Source organism: Heloderma suspectum, chromosome 1, assembly GCF_057233095.1.
Source record: "Heloderma suspectum isolate Gila_16-S chromosome 1, 16-S_ref, whole genome shotgun sequence".
Taxonomy (NCBI): domain Eukaryota; kingdom Metazoa; phylum Chordata; class Lepidosauria; order Squamata; family Helodermatidae; genus Heloderma; species Heloderma suspectum.
Window position 1 is genome coordinate 166668518 of NC_139458.1, and position 24923 is coordinate 166693440.

A 24923-nucleotide genomic window follows, 5' to 3' on the forward strand; every position below is an offset into this window, starting at 1 on the left:
CACTTATACAACTGACATAGCGCTAGCATAAGTGACCTTTACAACAATGCCAATAGTGTAAGCTGGCATGACAGGTTTCCCTGGAAAACCCATTGCATTAGCTCATGCTATTACCATTGCACTAGAGGCTGCTTGTGCGAGAGCTACATCAACTGTTTTATGGTAGCAGCCCCATTTCATTGGGACCTGTGTCTACAATTTTCCTTAATATTTTCAGGTAGTTCTCATCACTTTTCTACTTAACCATTTCGGGGATCTGAATTTCTCTCCTTTCCTCTCCTTTGTTCTAAACCTAGATGTCTAGTTATTTCAAGTTGATTCTCAATTTATAAAACATCAGCATTAGGAGTATAAAACAGCTCAAGGTAAGAAGAGCCACAGGAAGTCAATATAAATTTTCAATTACACAGTATAATAAATTATGTTTGATTGTGTTCATCTGCATTTTTCTATGCCTTGTGGACTCAAAACAGTTACTATTGCTGCTCCATTGACTTCAAGACGGTTTTGTATACGTTTCATAAAAAGAACTAGGAATAGTTTTGAAATTATCAGTACCTTTAAAAAAACGAATTCTGTGCCTTAGCTCATCATATCACCTGCTAAGTAACCTGAAGAAAAATATAATGTAAAACTGAAAGAGCCATTGATACCTTACAAGCAATGTACATTGTCTATTGTGTTTTTCTCACTTGCTCCATGTACATAGAATTTCAGATAATCAAGCACCAGCTCTGAAGGACACCGAAGCTCATAATGTAAGAAAATCAAACATAATAAAACATTTTTATTTTCTACTGCCATGAAGAACAGAATTTATGCAAGAACACAAAAAAAGAACAAAAGACTATGCATGTGTCTATAAGTGATGATAAAGAAAATAGCAGTGCCACTGTAACATCACCTATTTAATTCAATATTCACATGCATTACTATTTCATCCTGCAGATACAAGCATAATTTAAAATTACACTAAAAAGCACTCTCTCTGGTATATGTCCATTTAAAATGTTAATGTAATAAATTAACACAAGAATGGTAAATTTTGAAAGCCACTTGAAATACTAGATGCTATATTATGTTAGTTCTTGGGGAAGTATGGCAGGCTGTCAACCCCCTCTGCCCCGCAAAAGATAAAGACCTGAATACTGAACAGGTACATGGGTTAAAGAGTACTTCTCTATAGGATTATAGCAAGGTTTCTGTCAGCATACTGCAGAAGTATATTTCATTCAGTTCTGTCGGCATTTCCTTTATTTGTTTGTTATTGGTAGAATATTTTCTTCCCAGTGTTGCTTCTTTGGTAGTCTATAGCAAACTACAAAGTATAACATAATAATTTCCCTTTTTCTGCCAAGACTGAAATATTCTGAACATTTGGAAGCTTTCCTCACTTGATGGGAATTTGTTTTTATTTTATTTATTTATTTCAAAGATTTCAAGGATGCCTTTCCAGGAAAAAAAAAAAGTCAAGATGGTGTACAAGTATAATACAATTATTTTAAAACAAGCATCCATATCAACATTTAAAATGATAAAACAAAGAGAGCAATGCATACCATGTCAGGCCAACCATACCATAATGAGTTCTAAAACCATTATATCAATTTAAAAACAGCAAGCAGCAACAGAGACATTAACCTACCCACTTTAACTAAAAGCAGAGTAAAATAAAAATGTCTTCAGGTACACCTAAAAGAAAGTTAGGGGAGAAGTAAACATACCTCTTGGAGTTCCAGAATATGGGGGCACAATTGAAAAGCCCATCTCTCATGCCCACCAATTTAATTATTCCTATTGGAGGGTGCAGTTTTGAACTGGGCTTTGAAGCGAATAGGCAGCTAGTACAGGTAATGCGGTATTGGTGTAATATGTTCCAAACAGTTAGCTAAGGATGGGTTAGAATTTTGCTTCAGTTCATTCTTGATAAAAAAACTACCAGAATGTGCAAACATCTTCATATTGGGAATGAAAGAACTTGAAATTTTAACTTAAAAAAAAAGGGAATATGGGAGAAACGGAAACTGAATTCATCTATCCGGGCCCTGGGCTTTAAGTGCTTGGCTCTTAAAAATCTGGGTTTGAATTCCTGTATATTTAACCAGGCGCCTTATCTTTAACACTATATGGGAAGCAGGTACAAATTACAATATGATCTTCTCCATGGTAAGTACAGATGTACCAACTGAAATTAGCTGGTACAGATGACTGAGAGTTTCATTTCAGTTTGCTTTTGATCACATTTCTTCATATTCAGGAAGAAAACTGGAAATTTTAAGAAACGGAGTGCAGGAGAAAGCAAAATTGACACATTAGTCCACCCCTACATTTAACCCCCACCAGCATCTGAGCTACTGCACTCTGCACTACCTGAAGATCTTCAAAGGCAGCCCCAAGTAAAGTGCATTTCAATAATTTAGTCTGGATTTCACCATGATGTGGGTAACTGAGACAAAATCTGCCTCAGTGTAGTAAATCAGAAAAAGTATTGAGATGCTCAGTATGTTACTGGCATACTTTTGACAAGTGTGCCAAAAATCAACTCCACAGTAAGAAACCATGACATTCTCAATGCATTATCTGGTACACATGCAGCTTCTAGGGCCAGATCTACACCTTGCCTTTCTTCACACGGAACTTTTATCCTGAGATTGAGATTGCTCCGTCTCTTTACATGACGCCATCATCCTTCAAGGCATCTCCTGCACTAAATGCCCTTTGTTCCATTTTTATTAGATCGCAGATAATGAGCTATCAAATTACCCTGCTGTGTTCCGCTTGAGTTCCCTTTGTGAAAAGAGGAAAAGCAGCAAGAAGAAGAGCAAGATCAATGAAAGATAATGGAAGACTCAGATACAGGGAGAAGGAGGGGAAAGGGAGGTCAGTGAAAAGCGAAGTCATTGTGATCCTGCATTTAAAATGGAAGCAGAAAGCCCTGTTTTAAATGCAGGATTTTAGGCTGGTGTAGAGATGGTGTAGAGATGCCCGTTGTGTCATATCATTACGATCCCATCATGGTGACACTATATCCCTCTTGTGCATTTCTTTGTTGGACACACAGTGACATTTGCTGTAGTATTTTGGATAACGTGGAATAAAAAGCAGTATATTGAATGTGTAATGTGTCCCGTCAATTATCAGTGCACTTTCAATACTGCTATAAAGCTGAAGTATAGATCTATCCTATGTCTCTGAAGAGCCTTCAGACCAGGGCACAAGATATAACTATAACTTAGTTATAACTGCTATAACTAAGCCAATAAGCCTTCCTGTGTCTGACCAGGTATGTTACAAATGTGGCTATGGTATACCTATGGTATAGCTAGAATGAATTTGGATAAGGTTTGAGGCAACCTTGATAAAGCTGCACAAGGTAACAGGTTGGGTTTTTTTAAAACACTGGATAAAGATTTGCATTTGTGAACTTATTTACAAGGCTGTGGTGAAAGCTGCTAGCTTGAAAGTGGTTTAATACCCATCCTACCACAGATAGATAGATGGATGGATGGATGGATCTTACGTTAACACTTGTGGCACACTGTAGGTTTAAATGAAGGAAAAGCAGCTCTTTTCAAAATGCTGGGAGTTGTAGGACTTTTTCTCTCTCTAAGCATGCATAGGATTGAGCCCTCAGTCAATTTTAAGTAAAAAAAAACCTCTGAGTCTATTCTGTGGCCATTCCCCTGATCTAATCCAGTTAAAAATATCTGAGTATCATCTTCTGCCATAATCAGACTAGAAAGCTGCAACCATCAATGAAGTCACATCCCACTGGGCCAATTTCACCTTCTAACTCAAGACAGGCCGCTTAATTCTCATCATAGATGCATGTTAAAAGTTGGATAGTTTGTTATTAGATGTGTGTTAAAAAATTCCAAGCAAGCTTAGTGAAATAGGTTAAAAGCTCATTTCTTACCAGCTGAAGCCCTGCCACCAAATACTACCCAGAAAAGAAAAGAAAAATCTAAAAGCCCCCAAATTGTGCAGAGCAGACTAGGATAAGGCCCAGACAATATTATCTCTGTGGCCATTTCCTGACCACCTCAGTCATAGAGTATACCAGACTTCCTCAACCTGGTGCCCTGCAGATGTTTTGAACTTCAACTCCCATCAGCCCCAGCCAGCATGGCCAATGGTAAAGAATCTTGGGAGTTGTAGTCCAAAACATCTGCAGGGCACCAGGTTGGAAAGGCAGGTATATACTATGTACCATATAGTATTGCTTGAGCCAGGGCTATCATTGTGAATTCCCCAACCATACCCCATGCCCTTAGGAGCCGCTGACAAGGGGTGGGAAGTAGCACTATGTCAAGCCCTGATTCATGCAGTGAGAGCTGTTTATGTGCTGTGGCTGGAGTGTGGAGATCCTGCCACAGGGATACCAATCTTCACAGTGAATTTATAGTGAAATATAAATGTAGTGGACTTCTTTCTCCTGGGGAGGAAGTTAAAAGTTGTGGGGCAGCCACTGAGGAATGTAAAATTGCCTTTTTACTTGCAATTGATGTTCTAATGACATAGTCATGGGATAACTATTATGACACTGATCTTGATTAATGAGAGTTTTCAACAGAGACATGAGAAACGGAGGTGCTCTCTTAACAGGCCATGTTAGTGTACAAGGAAGTGACATGTAATGATTCTTTTGATACTTGTGAACAGGCACAACTGCTTTTTGAAAGGGAACTGTTTCACTGATAAGTTGCCTTTGATTGAGTATATAGAGCTGCCAATTTAAGGTTAACACTTCATGCATCTGATGCAGTGGACAGTGTCTACAAAAGTTCATGCAAGAATAAATTTGCTAGTCCTTAAGGTGCCGCAAGGCTCTTTGTTGTCTTTATTGCAGAAGACTAACGCAGCTACCCCTCTGGAAACACTTTTTTTTGTGTTATTTGTTATCACAAGCAAAGCTTGTATCTTATCATGGATCTTTTCGAATCAATCTGCCCCTGTAGAGGGGTATCTGAAAACAGAGTAGGGCATAAGTACATACAAGGCAAAACACTATCCTTTCAATGTATACCTTTTTAAAGTGTTTGACGTTTACTCCCTAGATCCTGCAATAGCATTTATCTCCTGGCTTAAGCTTTTAAAGTGACAAACAAAAGCCATTATCTGTCTCTTGAACAAGCTTTTAGCTTCCAGTACCTCTTAAGAAATTCACTGTGATGCATAGCAATTATGATTTACTGATCAGCAGTGTTTTCAAGTTAAATAGTCATATGAATTTGAATATGGTGTATGTGTCATTTATTTGCTACCAGGCCGTGTTCCAGTATACCAGTCTTAATTTCCATCTGTAAAATGGAATACAAACCTCCTTCATAGGATTTTTCCAAGAAGGAGCCATGAACTGCATGCAAACAGCACTCTGAGCTGTTGAGAACTGAGATATACCTTCTCTAGAACCTATCACTAGGTCAGAGCTACAAGGAAATTCAGTTATTTTGCAATCAAAAAGTGAATGTTGGTGCAAGGGCCAGTGTAGATCCCTACATTAACAGCCAAAAACACAGTTGTACTAGCTGGGGGGCAGGGAAAGCCCCTATTCCAGGAATGGGTAACATGACCATGGGCTGTTTCAGCCCCTGCCACCACCACCCCCTGCTGCTCCCCATTGCCCCTCCCCCATTTTTAAAGGATTCTTTTTCGGGGGGGGGGGACTGTTGTTCATAGCAGCTACAGAACACCCAAACAGCCAAATTTAGCTTGTTTGCAAGCTAGATTTGGCCCGTTGGATGCTCTATAGCTGCTACAGAGCACCAAAACGGTTAAATATAGCTTAGAAGCTAAATTTAAAGAGAGAATTTAAAGAGATCTAAGGCTTCTGATCCTTAAATATTTGTACACAAATAAGGACAACTACCATTTTAATTAGCTGATTTATAACCTCGCAATGTGAATAATTAAGCTTATTCATTCATTTAGCAGTTTTAACAAACTTGTACGAAAAAACCCTCATGATATAATTGATGTGCTATTTAAAATTAGGGCTAAAACAAATACAGCTTTAAAACATTATAAATTACATGTATTCTTTTCCCTTGACAATTGTTTGGATACCAATTTGTTCCATGAAGATATCAAATTTGTTTAATGCCATTCTTAATACATTAAAGATTCAAATTCTCAGAGATACAAAATGATTTAATGGACTGAATCGTCTACTAATTCTTATACCACCACCAAAATAGCTTAGGGCAGAGACAAACTTCACAGTTCACATGGTGAAACTGCAATACACATAATTCTTTGATATTACATCAACCAAATTTCTAACCATGAAGGGCAATCTGAGAAAGGATAAATCTGCCATGGGTCTGCTATTACAACATTCGGTCAAGGTATGCTAGTAGAATACAGAGGTAGTGCAATCCCCTTTTACAGATGACATTAAGCATAAGTGCCAGGAGTAGGCAAGAGGCAGGGGCTTGACAAATTATTAGCGAGGAACACTAAGGTGGAAATGAAAGCACTGGTACGTTGAATATAGTGCAGTTCTGAGGTAGAGGATATTGAGGAACTGGAAAGGGAGGCATAGACAGCTGAATGGCTGACTGGCTGGCGCACAAAGGGGAGAGTGGGAGAAGACAACTGATGATATACTGAAGAGCCTACATGGAATAGAAGAAATGAACAGGAGAGACGACCCCTGAGACACGGTGAAGTAATAACTGCAGGAGGCTTGTTGCGAAGCTGGAGAGTGACATGGAGTCAAGGCAGAGGATTTTGTTTTAATGGGCTGAAAGGGATGAAAGAAGGCACAGCCAACAAAAAATGTAGCTGTTGATTAGAGGGGGGCAGAGCATTGGAAAACATCTTAGGTGAAGGTACAAAGAAGAAGGGGCATGTTTCAGACACAATGGAAAGGGGGACACATATAAACTCATTTTAACTGAGACTACAAAGGGGTGATCCTTAGCCATTCATATTTTGGCAGTATGACAAATGATGTGATGATGAGGGTGGCTTATAAGTGGTACCAACAGAACTGGGAGAGGAGGGAACTTTCAGAATCAAAAGCATGTCAGCCACAACTGTCCCTGAGTTCACGAGTCCCACCATTTCCTATAATATTTCCTGGCAAGACAGAGAGGTATTTTCCAGGAGACAAGAGCCCCAGTCCAACTAATGTTCAAGAAAGCTATTTGGAATCTAGTATGTGTTTCCTACTCTGCCAAAACATCAAAGTGATGAAAGATGCATTTAATATATCCATGATGACAGTAAATCTGAAAGTTAAAAGTAATAAACCATCAAAACCAACCCCCAAAACCCCACCTTCTGAAGGTGGAAGGTTTCTGGCTCACTGAAGATTCAAACTTGAAAAGCATTCTGTTGAACTGTTTATAGGCATTTCCCCCACGCCTCAAATTCACTTACCCTGACAATGTACACCTTCATCGTCTCCATCAGGACAGTCATACACACTGTTGCAGAGTTGGGACAAGTGAATACATTTGTCTGTTCCAATACATTTAATATGATTCAGAGGACACCTGAATTCTATTTCTTCAGGACCTAAAAAAGAATAGATACAGAATAATTAATATGCAATTTGATTCTATTTAAATAAAGTTTACTAAGGCTAAGAAAGCACTGTACTGTCATGTATTTGAATTTTTTAGTTTAATGCTAGCTGCAAGCTTTTTCTGCATTTGTCTACTATGCAGCTTTTCTGTGCATTACCAGCAGAATTATAGTCTCTTAATAAGGATTAACATAATTAAAAGAAAATCAACTGCTTAGAGAGGATTATTTTATAAAATGAAGACTATGCAATTTATCATTTTAATGGCAGATTTACTTTCCTCTGAAGATTACGGATGCTGAAATTTATATTTAGCAACATTAGAAACAGTGTGTAGATTTTATCATATATGATTTCATTTTTATGCTTCAGTATAATTACAACACAAGTCTGCTAGTCTACTATTAGAAAACCTTAGGCAAGGATGTAACAATTTATAGTGGAATGTCTAAACAAAAAGACATTCATTAGTTAAGAAAACATTTAAAATGCGCGCACGCACACACGATTGCAAGTTGAAGGTCATTGTACATTTGTAAAGTATTTTAGCATCTGTCTTCCATCATTCCATGCATAAAAATATTTAACTTAAAACAGTGGTTATGCAAACGTGGTTTGCGACCCACAGGTATATCCCCATGTGTGGTGGATAGCACAATGAAGGGCTATTTTTTTTCCAGGTTTGTTTGTTTGTTTTACCAGGCAACAGCACACCGTTACTGCTGTGTAGACCTTTAAGAGACAGGCTCCCTCCATCCATTCCTATATGTCATGCTTAAATACTATTCAAATATATACCACCTATGTACATCCATCCATATTAACATTAACACTGAAAAATAAAATTCTTCTGTTTTCTGTTGTGCAGGAAAGTAGCGCTCAAAAGGCGGAGGTTAATCATATTGATCAGAAATTTGCTTTGACAGTTCAGCCTCACCTCTCTCTGTCTCCCTCTCTGTTTAGTAGCAACAAATTCAGCATGAGCATAATGTTGCATAATCATGAGCATAATCACATTCTGTCTCCCTCTCTCTCTCTCTGTAGCACTCTAGGTCTGCGCTCTTGTCTCCGCTGTGTTTCATTTCCTAATCTTCTCTGCACCCCTATCTCTCAGTTTCCTGTTTCCTTCATTCCCCCCCCTCCTCCTCCTTCTCCTCCTCCCTGAGTTTGGTAGAAAACAGCACTCAAGAAATTCACCCTCTCAGCAATTCACATACTGAGGAGATCTCAAATGTAGCTGAGCCATGAAGGGGACTACAAGATTTTGAGGAAAAAGCAAACCAGGATTTTTCCCCATCCACCTCCCCTTCCACCCCACAGGGAACTGCAAAGGCCACTGATACACACAAAGAGGTGGGAAAGGGCTATCAATAAAGAATATTTAATGTACCACAAATAGACCTGCACTGGGGAAAGAGAGCTGTATTTTGGCTAGTAGGCCTTATGTATGTCAGGTTCAGTCAAAGCGATGATATACTTACTCTAGGTGGCACTCTTGTGCCATCTAGGGGTTCTTATACAGGTAGGGATGTACAAAACACTTACCTGGTTTTGTCCAGGGACATCTGCGGTGGGCGGGAGGTGCTCTGTCCCTCCCCTCGAAATTCTCCCCAGCCGGCTCGGATCCACAGAGACTCCGTGGAGCCGCCAGCCGGGGCCGCCTGCAGCCGGACATCCGGCCGCTGGGCTGCACAGGGACACAAATGGCGGCCGCCGTAGCCACCACCATTTGCGTCCCTGTCTTTTGCTGTGATAGGCTACGTATATATTTACGTAGCCTATCACGGCAAAAAAGGGAACGCAAGCTATGGCAGCCGCCATTTGCGTTCCTGTTTTTTTGCTGTGATAGGCTACGTAAATATTTACGTAGCCTATCACGGCCTCCGCAGGGACGCAAATGGCATCCCTCCAGAGGCCGTGATAGGCTACGTAAGTATTTACATAGCCTATCACGGCAATAATGAAGAAGTGAATGGCAGCCACAGCCGCAGACGCCATTCACCATTCGCAAAGTAGCGTGAATGGCACCAGGTAGGTTCTCCGTTTCACGTGCCTTTCACGGGGTGGTGGGTTTCATTCTGCCATGGGTTTCGTGGGGCTGAATGCACTGGCATTCGGCCTCACTGAGATCCATGGTGGAATTCTTCAACATCCCTATATACAGCTGGAACCATTTATTATTTCCAGCTGGTACCAACAATATACTACAGCTCCAAGAATGGGTGGCTGATCTGAGATAAACCTGGCTTGATCTTTAGAGTTACAAAGGTGAGGGAGCATTCTGAAAACAGCATTCTGAACAACATTGGCTACTTACTATAGAAAAACCTTGTTTTATTAATCAGGACTACTCTGGGGTAAATTGGTTGTGGATTGGACACTGAGCCAACTGCCTGTGAAGAGAGGGGGGAATTTGGCTCAACATTCAGGGTTCTCCTTCACACATTACAGCATGAATCACAAATGTTCTATTATTCTACAGATACCAAAATAATTTACATTAGTTTTCTAAACTCACAGTACTTGCATAAGATCAGGGCCAGCCCTAGGATAAATGGCATCCTGGGCGAGGAGTGGCTTTGGTGCTCCCCCCCCCCCAGTAGTCAATTTTGCAGGGCCACCCGGAGGATGTATGGGGCCTAATGAAGGTGCGGTGTCCATTGAGAACGACATTGCTCAAAACCTTGATCTCTCAGCCACTGTACTACGGTTTGCAGAAGTCAACATTCGAAAAGCCATATTCAGAGCAGTGGCAGTGCACTATGAAACACAGCAGAACTATCACAGGTTTTACTTAAAATGTTTTTAGTTTTCTAGCAGTTCCTATCTTTTGGTAAGCATTCTTTATTTTAGAATATCCATTATTTGTATCTTTAAAAATAATGAAGGAGAGTTACAAATAAAAAAGTTATCCAGCTGACCTCTTACATCTCACGGCTTTATTTTATTATTATTTATACAGTGCTTATAGTGTTCACAGTATCTGTAGTGCTAAGTGCTCGGTAACATTGCCTCAAAGTAAAGCTGTGTTCCACTGATTTTTACCTAGGGCAAATGACATCAATGTGGAACTGAAAAAGAAACATACTTTAAAGCTAATTGAAGGAAGATCATTTTTGTAGTTTGTACCCAAACAACCTGTAGAACCTTGAAAGAAAGGTTACAGACACTTGCTTTCTGCCACCCTAGCTCACTGCAGACAGTCCTTTCGAAAAACACAGCCACTGAGCTCAGCTTGGCGCCCTTCATCTCAGTGCCCCAGGCAACCACCCAGCTTGCCCACCCCTCAGGCTGGCCCTGCATAAGACTGCCCTCCATTTTACTAAGTCAGATGGCTCTTGTATTTTCTTCTGCTACTATACAAGGTCCTCTATAAAGAACCAAAACATTCTGAAACCTTTAAAATATTATCTGACTGCAGATCAGTTAGGGGATCACGCAGCAACTTGAAAAAAGCCTATTTGTTTGTGAACAGGAGATGGTTTGAAGTGAAGATAAACAGGCTTCCAGAAATATATATTAATCATGAAACTACATTTCCAAGGGGAATTTTTTATTCTGTTTACAAAAACAAATAAGCAATAGATTAAGAGGACTGATTAACATACAAATGTGATTATTCTGACATTGAGTGGTCTGGGTATATGTAGTTAATATTCTTTCTTGGCATATTGCTCTCTCAAGGCCAGGTAAGACTGTAAAATAAATTTATACTAGAAATTGAGTCAGAATGCCTTTAAGCAAGGGGCAGGCTTGTCTCCTTCCATTCAGGGTCTCCTTGCCCTAATGCTTTTCCAGCTCTGGAGCTGAGATATCAGAAGGGGAATGCACTCAATTCTTTATCTTCGGAAAACATTGTTCATAGAATCATAGAGGAGTAGGGTTGGAAGGGGCCTACAAGACCATCGAGTCCACCCCCCTGCTCAATGCAGGAATCCAAGTCAGAGCATCCCTGACAGATGGCTGTCCAGCCTCGTCTTGAAGGCCTCCAGTGTGGGAGAGCCCACCACTGCCCTAGGGAATTGGTTCCATTGTGGTTTTGCTCTAACAGTCAGGAAATTTTACCGGATGTTCAACCGGAATCTGGCTTCCTGTAACTTGAGCCCATTATTCCATGTCCTGCACTCTGGGATGGTTGAGAAGAGATCCTGGCCTTCCTCTCTGTGACAACCTTTCAAGTACTTGAAGAGCGCTATCATATCTCCCCTCAGTCTTCTCTTCTCAAGACATGCCCAGTTCTTTTCAGATGTATAAGGTATGCTGGGGAGGGTATGCCTTAACCCAGCTTCCTCCAGCCTGGTGCCCTCCAGATGTAGAGAATCTCTTAGCCCCTGCAGTATGGCCAATGGTTAGGAAACCTGGGAGTTCCAACCCAAAACATGGGCGGGGGTGGGGAGGACCAGGTTGGTGAAAGCTACCCTAGAGAACACTGCCATAAAGAATATTGTGCAGTGCTATCATTGCCACACTTGGCCAAGATTAGGGCTTGTTGCATGTTGATATTGCTACTTGAGCTAGATATTATACATAAACAACTGATGGCAATTTCCTTGATCTGGATCCTTCTTCATTTTGTACAGTACCTAGTGTCATGGTCCCAGGTGTCATGCTCCCATTGGAGTCTTCAGAGGAGGAACCAGAACTTTCAGAGCCAGTTGGCCCCTCAGGACACATTGGCACTAGCCAATGTGGTCTGGGCCTCTCAGGAGTGATGGCTTTGACTCTGTCTTCTAGAGAGGCAGAAAGCTCAGCTTCTGAGGCAGAGGAAGATGCTGGGCCACCACCTAGCCCCAGGAATTCTGATGCCCTCAGATCCACAATAGGATGGTGGCCAGGCGAAGGAGTGCTTGCTTACTGAAGAGGGGTACTCATGACTTGGGCTCTCCTCACAAGGAGGACATTTGACAAGCCTTTAATGTGTTGCAGCCCAGCACTGGGTGGTTCTGTCCGCTGCCAGGCTGAGGATGCAAATGGCATCCAGCGTAGTGGACGCCATTTGAGCCCCTGCTCTTTGCCATGATAGGCTACGTAAATATTTACATAGCCTATCACGGCTAAAGCAGGGATGCAAATGGTGTCTGCTATGCCAGACGCCATTTGCGTCCGCAGACCGGGGCAGTGGACGGACCCAGACCGACCGGCGGCAGGTAGGGTCCGTCTGGGGAGAATTTTGCAGGGTGGCAGGGGAGGGAGTAGTCCGTTCCACTACAGACTACGTAAATATTTATGTAGATTAAGATGGCCAAAAATAAGGAACGCAAAAAATAAGGAACGCAAATGGCGGCGGCCGTAGCCGCCGCCATTTGCATATGCACGTTGTTGTTGTTTTTTTTAAGCCAGACGTGATAGGCTACGTAAGTCTTTACGTAGCCTATCACGGCTGACTACAGGGACGCAAATGGCGGCAGCTAGGGCCGCTGCCATTTGCGTAGGGATGGGGAAGAATTTCTCCCCGAAACTTCGGGGGGCCAAGCGCCAACGCATTCGGTCCTCCGAAGGTTGTTCGGGGAGAAATTCTCCGCCCCCCCGCCCCCCCAGGATGGGACTTAACTTTCACGAATGTCCCTCCCGGCGGCGGTTCGGCAGGTCTTCGTCAGGGGCGGGGGCGGCAGCCGGTCTTTTGACCGGCTGCCGTCACCGCCATTACAAGTAAAAAAAAAAAAACGCCCCTGTGATAGGCTACGTAACGATTTACATAGCCTATCATGGCTAGATTTGCAAAGTCAGCCATGATTAGGGGTGCACAAAACCCACTTACCTGGTCTTGCAGCTTTTCGCGCTGGGGGGGAGGCGCTTCGCTGCTCTCCCCCCGCAGTTCAGGCCGGGGGGGGAGGCTTTCCGCCTCGCCTGGCCGAAATTCAGGCCGGGGGGGAGGCTTCCCGCCTCGCCCGGCCGAAATTCAGGCTGGGGAGGAGGCGCCTCGCCTCGCCAGGCCGCGAAATTAAAAGTTAAAAAAAAAACACACCCCCGTGATAGGCTACGTGACAATTAACGTAGCCTACCATGGCTAGATCTGCAAAGTCAGCCGTGATAGGCTATGTAAATCGCCACGTAGCCTATCACGGGTGACTTAAAAAAAAAAAAAAAAGCACGTACACAAATGGCGGCCCCCATAGGGAGCCGCTTTTCGCATTCCTTATTTGGTCGCTGTAGTCTACATAAATCTTTACGTAGACTACAGCGACCAAATAAGGAACGGGAATGGCGGCTCCCTATGGGGGCCGCCATTATCCGTACGCGGTTTTTTTTTTTAAAGTCACCCGTGATAGGCTACGTGATGATTTACGTAGCCTATCACGGCTGACTTTGCAAATCTAGCCGTGATAGGCTACGTTAATCGTCACGTAGCCTATCACGGGGGCGTTTTTTTTTTTTTAGTTTTATTGGAATGGCGGCGGCGGCAGCCGGTCAAAAGATCGGCTGCCGCCCCCACCCCTGACGAAGACCCGACGAACCGCCGCCGGGACCCGCCGCCGGGAAAGGTAAGTCCCATCCCGGGGGGGGCGCGGGGGGCGGGGGGGCGGAGAATTTCTCCCCGAAACTTGTTCGGGGGGCCGAACATGTCTGCGCTTGGCCCCCCGAAGTTTCGGGGAGAAATTCTCTGCCAACCCTAGCCGTGATGGGGTACATTAATTGTGACGTAGCCTATCACGGGTGACTTTAAAAAAAAAAAAAAGCGCATACGGCTAATGGCGGCCCCCATAGGTAGCCGCCATTCGCGTTCCTTATTTGGTCCCTGTAGTCTACGTAAAGATTTACGTAGACTACGGCGAAAACAAGGGCAACGCAAATAGCTTTTATTTTCTTTACTTTTCTTTTGAAGTTCACGGCCGGGGAGACGGGGCACTTCTCCCCGGCCTGAATTTTAGCCGGGTGAGGCGGGATGGAGCACCCCCCCCAGCGGAACCCGGCGGAGCCAGGTAAGGGGAGTTTCGTACATCCCTAGCTATATCTCATTGTAATCTGAGAGCTTCTGGAAATAATGCCCCTGCCAGCTCCAGTGTCTGTTATCTTGCCTCCCGTGCATTGCCTTGTGATTGATGCTCCATGATACTGACCCTTGGGCTGTTTCTTGACCTGCTTCTGGAATGCAATATGCATAACTTATCTGTGTGGTGTAGCAGCAAGAGTGTGGTGCAGTGTGGTGAAGTGGCAAGAGTGTTGGACTGGGAGCTGGGAGATCTGGGTTCTAGTCCCCACTTGGCCATGGAAGCTCACTGGGTGACTTTGGGCCAGTCACACACTCTCAGCGCAACCTACCTCACAGGGTTGTTGTTGTGAGGATAAAATGGAGAGGAGGAAGATAATGTAAGCCGCCTTGGGTTCCTTGCAAGAGGAAAAAAGGCAGGATATAAATGCAATGAATAAATAAATAAATAATAAATCTGGCTGCCTAACTGTATTTTGACATCTGCCTGCTTTCAAACACTCGTGCTTAGCCTGAGCCCACGTATCTAACTGCTTGCCTATGCTCTGACCTTTGCCTGCTATCTTGATCACTCCTGCCTTAGCCTGAACTCCATTGGACTGAAACCTGTGTGCTTGACCATTTGCTTGCTAAATTGTGTACTCTATTGTATACCTCCTGCAAAGAGCCAGGACTTCGTCTAAAGCAGGACACCTAGCACACAGCTGGCAATATATAATTATATAATTTCACCCTGTATTAAAAATGAGTGTTATAAGCCACAGGCTTATAACTGTGAGCTGGCTTCACATTAAGTGCACCTAAACAGCTGTCTAGAATGTTATTGGCTAGGGTAAGAGTCTTGAGTTAAGGGACACATAGTGATTAGACTGTTGTAGTCACAGAATGAGAGACACTAGCACTAGCAGGCAGAAGAGAAATGGTATCTGAGAGAATGTGCATGAGGGGAAGCCCTTGTGAAAATCTAGGGCTGTATTGCTACGCATTCTAGCTTGGTGGTAGGCAAGCCTTACTGAACTCTATGGGACTAGGTTCAACAAAACCTGTATAAGATCAGCATACACATGAAAGCGATACAGGGAATGCTGTAACTAAACTCAGGAAATTACACAGCCCTTTGTGTGTATTAGAGACGTCTTCAACATCCGATCAAAGGTGCTTGCAAATATGAAAACTCCCGATCCAATGATTGAAAGCAGGTGTGTGTGTGCTCTCACTAAGCCCCAAAAGCTGCCTCTGCCACTTCTATGTTCCCTGCCCAGTGCTCACCAGCAACATACCTTAGGGCAGGAGGAAGACCGAGGTGGCAGTGGAGGCAGCTTTGGCACCCCCAATCCCCAGGGGACTTCCCCTCTGCAGGTATCATTTGCTTTCAGGGGAATGTAGTGGGGCTACAGGTTCTCAACCGGAATGGTATCCCTCCGGCGACAGGGAGCACCTCCGCCACACTCCTTCTCCAAGGATAACAGTTATATTCTGGGAGGACATGTGTGACGGGGGGGGGGGGAGGGCTTTTGTTTAATAATTGTAATATTTGTCTATTATATGCATTATATGAAGTGATAGTGTCCCTGAGCCTTGGCCTTTACATCCTATAAGGAACAGCTACCAATATATCTAAAATAAATTCACAAAGTTCTCTAAGAAACAAGACCATGCAGCTATGGTCTATGCCAGATGTGGTAAACTTCCAGATGTTGTTGACTATAACCCCCATCATCCCTGGCATAAGAACATAAGAAGAACCATACTGGATCAGACCAAGGTCTATCTAGCCCAGAATTCTGTTCACACAGAACCAGCTGCCCATGGGAAACCCACAAGCAGGACATGAGTGCAACAGCACCCTCCTGCCCATGTTCCCCAGCAACTGGTGTACATAGGCCTACTGCCTCTGATATTGGAGGTAGCATATAGTCATCTGGATTAGTAGCCACTGATAGCCTTCTCCTCCAGGAATTGTCCAATCCTCTTTTAAAACCATCCAAATTGGTGGCCATCACTACATCTTGCGGCAGCGAATTACATAGTTTTAAGCATTACAGAAGAACATAAGAGAGCCCTGCTGGATCAAACCAAATGCCTATCTAGTCCAGCATTATGTTCACAGTGGACAACCAGCTGCCTGTGGGAAACCACAAGTAAAACATGAGTGCATCAGCAACTCCCTGCCCACATTCCCCAGCAACTGGTGTGCAGTGACCATTTGTGATGGATTGGCCTGGTGGTAATTCAAGACCATCAACATCTGGAGGGTCACAGGCCTATCACCCCTGGTCTGTGGAGATAAAAAGTATGACTTCGTTGATAAGAAGACCTTGATTGTCAGTTCTGTGGAGCAGGATGCCATCTGGGAGTATTTGAGAATAGTTGAATATGCCTTTTCACCCAGATATTTAGGTCTCCAGGGGCAAGGAAAAGGTTTAGCCATCCCAGTGGTGTTCCCCCAGATGCACCAGTTTACTTTTCCTCATATAATTTAATGGTTGCCATTTACTCTTTTCAGGAGTACTAAAATGCTACACTTGGGAAGAATGTTGTGGTGGAAGAAAAAACCTGTCCTTTACCTTTGGGGTAGCAGCATGCACAACTCCCACTGACAGGGGTCATGCAGGGGCAAAACAATATATCTTGGAACATTCTTTGCATGTTCATGCACACATTTCACTATTCATTATTAACAACTGTTTGCCACATGCTTGCATTACGCAAACAGAAGGCAATATAACAATGGAGAATGTTAACTTAAAGCAATCAGGAAAATGTATTTAAATTTAAATATTTAAAAGTCACTCTGTTTTAATTTTTTTAGCCCTACATATTTCCTCTTTCTCCCTTCCTCCTCAGTAAAGCCTCTTTCTTCTGTCACTGGAACAGCCACAATAGAAAGGGCAGGTGGTAAATTATGTTCTCTCTCCAAATGATCTCATATATGACAATACAGCATAATGCAATAATACATAATGCATTTGAGGACACTGTGTATCAGGAAAAGACAGTTAGATATAAATTGTCTCAGCTTTCAAATCTATTTTTTAAAAGAAACACAGATGAATCATTCTTTCTAACCATCACATTACTTTCTATTCTATAGTTATATATAAGTGTGATTCTTATGCAGTTTTATCTCCCTAGGTTTTATATATATGAGTATGGAAAGGAACCATTCTCACTTGGAGATTTGGGGCAGATGGTTTCTTAATTCGTTAAATGATCTTCCCATAATTAAGAGAGAGAGATCTCAAATTGATTCCTGTATTTTATCTGGCAAGTCAACCACATTAAGGGCACAATCCTATGGGGGTGGCCATAAGCCTCTGAACTCGGAGGCTTACGGCCATCCAATGCTGACCAGAAGGGGTGACGGAGGTGAGCTTCACCACCTCCATGCTCCCCCCTCTCCGCATTTTGGGGTGTTTTTGCCCATCTAGCTGAGAGATCAAGGTGGGGATGGAAGGAGGCTGGGGAAGACTGGGAATAGCTTATATCCCTGTTTCCCCAGTCCCCGCCCCCCATAGGAATACCCTCTTTATGTCCTCTCTGAGGTTTCCTTTCCAACCTCCAAGAGGCAGCCAGCTTCCCCTCTGAGGGGGAGGGGGCAGGGAGCTCAGACCCCTGGGTCCAAGGTCGGAGCACTGTCTCTGATTTTGAATCCAGGAATCCAAAGCGTCCTATGGCCCTCCAGATTCTGTCTAGGGGCCATAGGATTGCTCTCTAAATCAGACTACACATGTTGGATTGTACACATGTGTAGAACCCATAGAAACAAATGGTAATGTTTGAGGTGGGGATGGATAGCTGTGCCAGGTGGGTGGGAATGTACAGTGTGTTATCGCTTCCAACATGCATGGTGGGGTGGGGTACCTGGAGAAAGTGTGGTCTAATCCAGGTAGGAATGGGCAGATCTGTCAATCTCAGTCTTGCTTAGATTGTCGGGTTTTCTGTGGTCAAGCTTGTTCCATTCTGTTTGCGGGGGTTTTAAAAAAAACAATGGAATTTTGTATTTTTTGTGTGTGCATTTTTCCTAATGGGCTCATTAACGTACACATTTTATGTGCATTTTTAAATGTACAGATTTTCCCCAAGTACTGTGCATTGCTGAAATGAAGTTTTGTGCACACTTCACTTAACTATATGCATTTTGTGCACACTTTCTCCTAATATGTGCATTTTTGTGTGCATTTTTCCCGAGATGAGCTGCAGTGGAAAGCTCTAAAACTGCAGATTTTGCAATGTAGCTCTGTTTTGGTCTACTGAAAGGCTCAGGAGTTGTGATTTGGGTAAATCTATTAAAAAAAAAAACTTGGACTGAATTTCTCATCCATTTCTAGACAGAAAACAAGAAAAAGCATATGTCCCAGTAATGTAATGCACAGCTTTCAGTATAGAAATTAATTTACAAGTCCTGTCTCGCTAATATCCCAATTTTAATCTCATTTACTCATTTAACTTAGGTTAATCTTGTGAGGTAGACAAGAACTACTGATTTGTCCAAGGACTTGAGTATCATAGTTCAGCATAGAACTCCAATGGAGCAGGGATAGTTCATCACACTATCCCTGCTCATTCAAAATCTTTATTTCAGAGTTAAATCCACAAACACCCATTTGGGGCATTGTATGGATCAAGTGGCACAGCTGCCCTCCGTCATGCAAAAGGAGCAATGGGAACTTGGCAGAGTAGTTGCATAGGTATCTCAGGGATCGGAGTTCTTTGTAGTTCCCTAGGTAGTCAGACCAGACATGAAAAATTTTGAAGCTATAGAAAAAAACAGTGTCCCCCCTACGCCCACCCCCTGCCCAAGATTTCAGAAAAAAACAAGAAATTTTGACAGACATGGAAAAATAAGCAATACTTATTTTTTTAGCGCTCTTTACAGATCTAAAGTCACTTTGTTGCTTTAGGAAAGCTTTTCCCAGGCTGGTGCCTTCCAGATGTTTTCAACTCCATCTCCCATCAGCTTCAGGTAGCATGGCCAAGTTCAGGAATGCTAGGCATTTTAGTCCATAATTTCTGGAAGACACCAGGTTGGGGAAGGCTACCTTAGAGAGCAATCCTATGGTCCCAGGGACCACAGGATTGCTTGGAAAAACCCTTCTGAGGTCAGAGACACTGCTCTGACCTAGGAAGGGGAAGTCAGAGATCCACCCCCCCTCCTCAGCCAATGAGGAAAGGACCACCCTGGCTTCCCTCCGATGTCAGAGGAGGAGGAAAGGGGGCATTCCAGTGTGTGGGAGAGGAGAAGACCGGAAAGTTCAGGATACAAGATATCCTGAACCTCCTCCAGCTTTCTTCCTCCCCCTCCAAAGCACCCTTGCTAGATGTGCTGAAAAGCCTATCTAGCAAAAAACACCAAAGATGGAGGATGGAGAGGCAAAGATTGCCTCCACCACTCCTCCCGCCTTGGAATCTCAGAAATTTCTATTCCTGGAAAAAAGGAGCAGGATCTCCACTTACCCCTCCTCCATACCTCCTGTGGCAAAGGCTCCGAGAAGCGAAAATACAGAGGAGTTACTTGGTCTGATAAAAACTTTGTCTTTGCAATTTGCTGAACAGGCTAAGAGGTGGGATACAATTCAAAATTTCATCACCGCCCTGCAAGGGGCTATGGACTTAATTTCTTGGCAAAACTTCTTGGCAAAAAATGGAGGTGAAGGTTAACGAGCTGCAAGATCGGGTGGCAGAGAACAAGACTGCGTCACAAGCTTTTTACAACCATTTTTCTGTCAGAATCTCCCAACTTGAGGCTCTCACACTCAGGGCAAATGTACGTCTTATTGGTATAAAAAATCTACCTACTGATGTAAATTTGTCTACTTTTGTAGATAAGCTTCTGCATGATACTCCCTGTGTCATCTGATTATTTACTTGATATTGTGCAGGCATTCCATGTGCCAAATGTCAAAGGGACTGGTTGTATGATTATAGTCCAATTTGCAAGAAATGCCACAAAAAAATTATATCCTGCATCTGGCAAGAGGGGGCAGAAGTCTTGTTTGGGGATCATGTTATTTCCGGATTACACCAAAGAAATTGCAGATAAAAGAAGGCAATTTACCAAGGCAAAAAACCTGGCAAAACAATGAACTTACAAAAATCATTTAAAATAACCTGCTACATTTTGCATTTTTTCTGAAAGTCAGATGAAGAAGTTTCTAAATCACGAAATGGCAGAGGCGTGGCTAATTGGAAAAACATGCAAGACAGACTTCTGTTCTGTTCCAGCCTCATGAACAGTAATTTATAAACATGTTTTGTCAACTGCTATGTTTAGTCTGTAAGATCCAGGCTAGGCCAGAGATAATTCCTCATATATATTCGTCTCCTTTCTCTATTTTTTTTCCTTTTCTTTTAAATCCTTTCTCTTTAAATGGATATCATATACTGTATTTAAATTTACTGTCTGAGGGTATATAGAAATGTGCATACTCATTTATATATCTAGTACAAAATACATTAGTGATTGTTGTAAGGTTGATTTCAACCTTTATTATTATACAACAATATAAATTTTTTTAGGGATTTGTTGTTATTATTTATCCTTTCTAATTTCCTTATTATTATCATTATTATTATGTGATTAGTTAGTAATATTTCTTGCTGGTTAAATTGTTAAGCTGTACTATTATATGTTAACTGAAGGGCAATATATGGTTATTGGAAATGAATTGTAGGCCTGCTTCCTTGCTATAAGACTGATAATAAGATATTGAAATCTAAGGTTGATTATCTATGCTGTACTGAATTGTAATATTGCCAATGTTATGGGTATAATTTTTAAGTAGAATAGTATTTGAAGTTTGTGTGTAGTGGAGTTTAAATTTAATTCTTTTAAGTAACTTTTTTCCCATTTTCTTTCTTCCTTTCTTCTTCCTTCTCCTGCTATTTTCTTTTTTTTTTCTTTTTTTTTTTCTCTTTTTCATGATTGCTGTGTCCTCCTAAGAATACTGTATTGCTGGGAAACTATAGATACTGATTAGGTTGTTGGTACTGTTTATTTCATTTATAAATATAAAAATAGAATAAAAAGTTAAAAAAAAAAAAACAAATCCAATGCCTATGCCATAGAACCAGGCTACCGAGTTTCTTTTAGGTAGAGAGGGTTTATTCTAATGGCAGCAGTTAAATGGTTTTATAGCTGAGGTATTGTTTTTTCCAGGCCTTCACATCTCTAAGTCAGACAGGACCTAGCCCATCACAAGGATTCAGATGTTTGACATCAGATGTCCTTAGCACTGGCAATCGAAACAAAGACTTATCTGATGTGGTTTTCTTAAAGCCAATACCTGTACTCTTTCTCTCTCTGCAGTACCATATGATGAAGTTGATTAATTACTGTAATTAAGGTAAAATAGCATTGCCTTTAAGCTAGAAAGAGCAATCCATACAACTATCTTTACAACCATGTTTTATAAGCATAAGATGAAATGAAAATGCTGTATTCCTGAATAATATAGTATTTGGGCAATAAAATTTAAACCCATAAATAGACAATGAAAGGGGATTTCAAAGAGAGTACAAGCATAATTTCCATGCACTTTGCAAAGCAAAGCAGTCTTAATTTATGAACATTAAGCCTCTTACTAAAATGTTGCATTATGGTTTTTTAACCTCTTTAACTTTCAGATTTTCTTTTAGTTGTAACTTATCAGCCTATAAACATTTAGTATATCATTCAGGCCAGGTAGCTGTCAGAAAAGAATGTGTATGGTATACAATATATTTCAGTGTGCAATATTTGTTTATGGGATAACATTTTCATATCTCAATTCCTAAAATCACAATCCTTAACACTTCCATACCTTTTCTCCTTCTATTCCAATATTCTTTGCTGAAACATGTTAGCTGTTTTTCAAAAGGGAATAAGACATTTTCTGGAAGCAAAATAAATTATACAAACCTGCCTATTTTGTATAGTTTACTCTTATATCAAAATGTGTGTCTAGGTGGGCAGTCACCCATGGCTGACTTGGTTATAGTGATACTACCAACCCATCAGAAGAAGCTGAGACATCACACACAGAGGCATACCTGGGATACCAAACATCCTAAATGCAGCAAGGCTGCGCTAATGAGATAGAACAGTTACAGCAGCTTCAGGCCAGAAGCTGTCAGCCTATGGAGTCAATTTCCTATAGACAGCCTATTTCCATGACAACTGGGTATGAACCATGGCATCCACTATAGAGAGGATGGGATGCAGGGCTAAGAATGCTTGCAGGGATCCTCTTAACAGGCAAATGGCATGGGATGGTAAGACAGCAAACACAGTGGACTTGTGAATCATACACCTTGATTTCAATCTCCATCATAAGCATTTTTACCAAGAAATAAGTTTCATATGCAGCGCACGCCTATATCTGTCTACTCAGAAGTAAGTCACATTGAGTTCAGTGGACCTACTTGTAGGTAAGGGGGTATAGGATGGAAGCTTAAAACTGACTAAACATGGTCATCTTAAATGTTTGCGCTTTGTGGAGACATGGAAAAGAGAAAAATGAAAGAAACCAGCAGAAGTTGCAGTCAAACACACACACAAGTTGTCAGTCTTGCAAGTGAATGATAACTAAACACAGCAGCAATCCTGTAATGTCAAACTTAACTGTCTAAACTGGTTGTCTAACTGATAGTTAGCTAGGGATGGCAGAGAATTCCGCTACAGATCTCGGTGAGGCTGAATGCCAGTGCATTCGGCCCCCCAAAATCTGTGGCGGAACGGCCTGCCCCCCCGCCCCCCCACGGATCCCCCCCAGGATGAGACTTACCTGGGGCAGATCTTCCGGGCGGCGGCAGCTCCGGCGGCGGCTGCTGTGGCTGTGGCAGCTGGCCTTCCGACCGGCTGCCACCGCCGCCATTTGCAGTCTTGTCACTTTGTTTTTTGGTTTTTTTACAAGACGTGATAGGCTATGTAAAGACTTACATAGCCTATCACGTCTGGCTTAAAAAAAAAAAACGCGTACACAAATGGCGGCGGCTACGGCCGTCGCCATTTGCATTCCTTATTTTTGGCCGTCTTAGTCTACGTAAATATTTATGTAGACTAAGATGGCCAAAAATAAGGAACACAAATGGCGGCAGCTGTAGCCACCGCCATTTGTGTACACGCATTGTTTTTCTTTTTTTTAAGCCAGACGTGATAGGCTATGTAAGTCTTTTCGATGGGATGCAGGGCTATGTAAGTCCCTGCTCACTACAGGGACGTAAACGGCAGTGGCTATGGCCGCTGCCATTTGCGTCTCTGCTAGCCAGTGGCCAGATGTCCGGCTGCTGGCGGAGCCAGCTGGCGGCTCCGCGGAATCCCCGCGGAGTGGAGCCGGCTGGCCAGGATTCCTGGTGGAGGGACGGGGCGCCTCCCCTCCCCCAAGCGGAACCCGGCGGAACCAGGTAAGGGGACTTTCGTACATCCCTATAGTTAGCCACATTCGAATGCCCACTAGTTTTTATGCCATTTTTATGCCATCATTGTTGTTTACAATGATATTCCTATTTAACTGAGCTTTTGACCATCTCAGTGTTATTATATTTTCTAAAGCCTCTTTGAATAAAATAGGGAAGTACGAAAGTCACTTACCTTTTCGAAGGGTGACATTCGTGGGGGGGGGAGGCACTCCGTCCCTCCCCCTGAAATTCTCTCCAGCCAGCTCCGCTCTGCAGAGATTCTGAGGAACCGCCAGCCGGGGCTGCCCACAGCCGGACACCCGGCCACTGGGCAGCCTGCAGGGATGCAAATGGCGGCTGCCATAACCGCCGCCATTTGCATCCCTGTATTTTGCCATGATAGGCTATGTAAATATTTACACAGGCCTATCATGGCAAAAAAACACAAAAAAACAGCGGACACAAATGGCGGCTACGGAGGCCGCCATTTGCGTTCCCTTTTTTTCGCCGTTTTAGCCTACGTAAATATTTATGTAGGCTATTACGGCGGAGAAAAAAGGGAACACAAATGGCGGCCAGTACACCATTTGCATTCCTTTTTTTTTTTTGCTGTAATAGCCTACGTAAATATTTACGTAGGCTAAAACGGCAAACAAAAGGGAACACAAATGGCGGCCCCCATAGCCACAGCCATTTGCGTATGCAGTTTGTTTGTTTTTTTGCCATGATAGGCTACGTAAATACTTACGTAGCCTATCACAGCCTCTGCAGGGACGCAAATGCCATCCCTGCGTTAGCCGTCATAGGCTACATAATTATTTACGTAGCCTATCACAGCTATGATGAGGATGCGAATGGCAGCCGCAGCGCGGCCGTTGTTTGCAAGTCAGCGCAGATGGCAGCAGGTAAGTGCTCCGTTTCACATGCCTTTCGTGGGGTGGGGGGGTGGGGGCTTTGTTCCGCCACAAATTTCAGGGGGCTGAATGCAGTGGCATTTGGCCTCACCAAGATCCGTGGTGGAATTCTCTGACATGCCTAGCAGTAGGGATGTCAGAGAATTCCGCAACGGATCTCAGTGAGATC

The 24923-nt window shown here is 42.7% G+C and overlaps 1 protein-coding gene across 1 annotated transcript in view; it reads right to left on the reverse strand.

Moving 5' to 3' along the window:
* LRP1B (LDL receptor related protein 1B) overlaps positions 1 to 24923 on the reverse strand; it is a 1474154-nt gene that overhangs the window by 884354 nt on the left and 564877 nt on the right. Inside the window, exon 4 of the mRNA XM_084809602.1 lies at positions 7387 to 7524. Within this exon, the coding sequence (XP_084665728.1) occupies positions 7387 to 7524 (138 nt within the window). The remainder of the gene's footprint in view (positions 1 to 7386; positions 7525 to 24923) is intronic.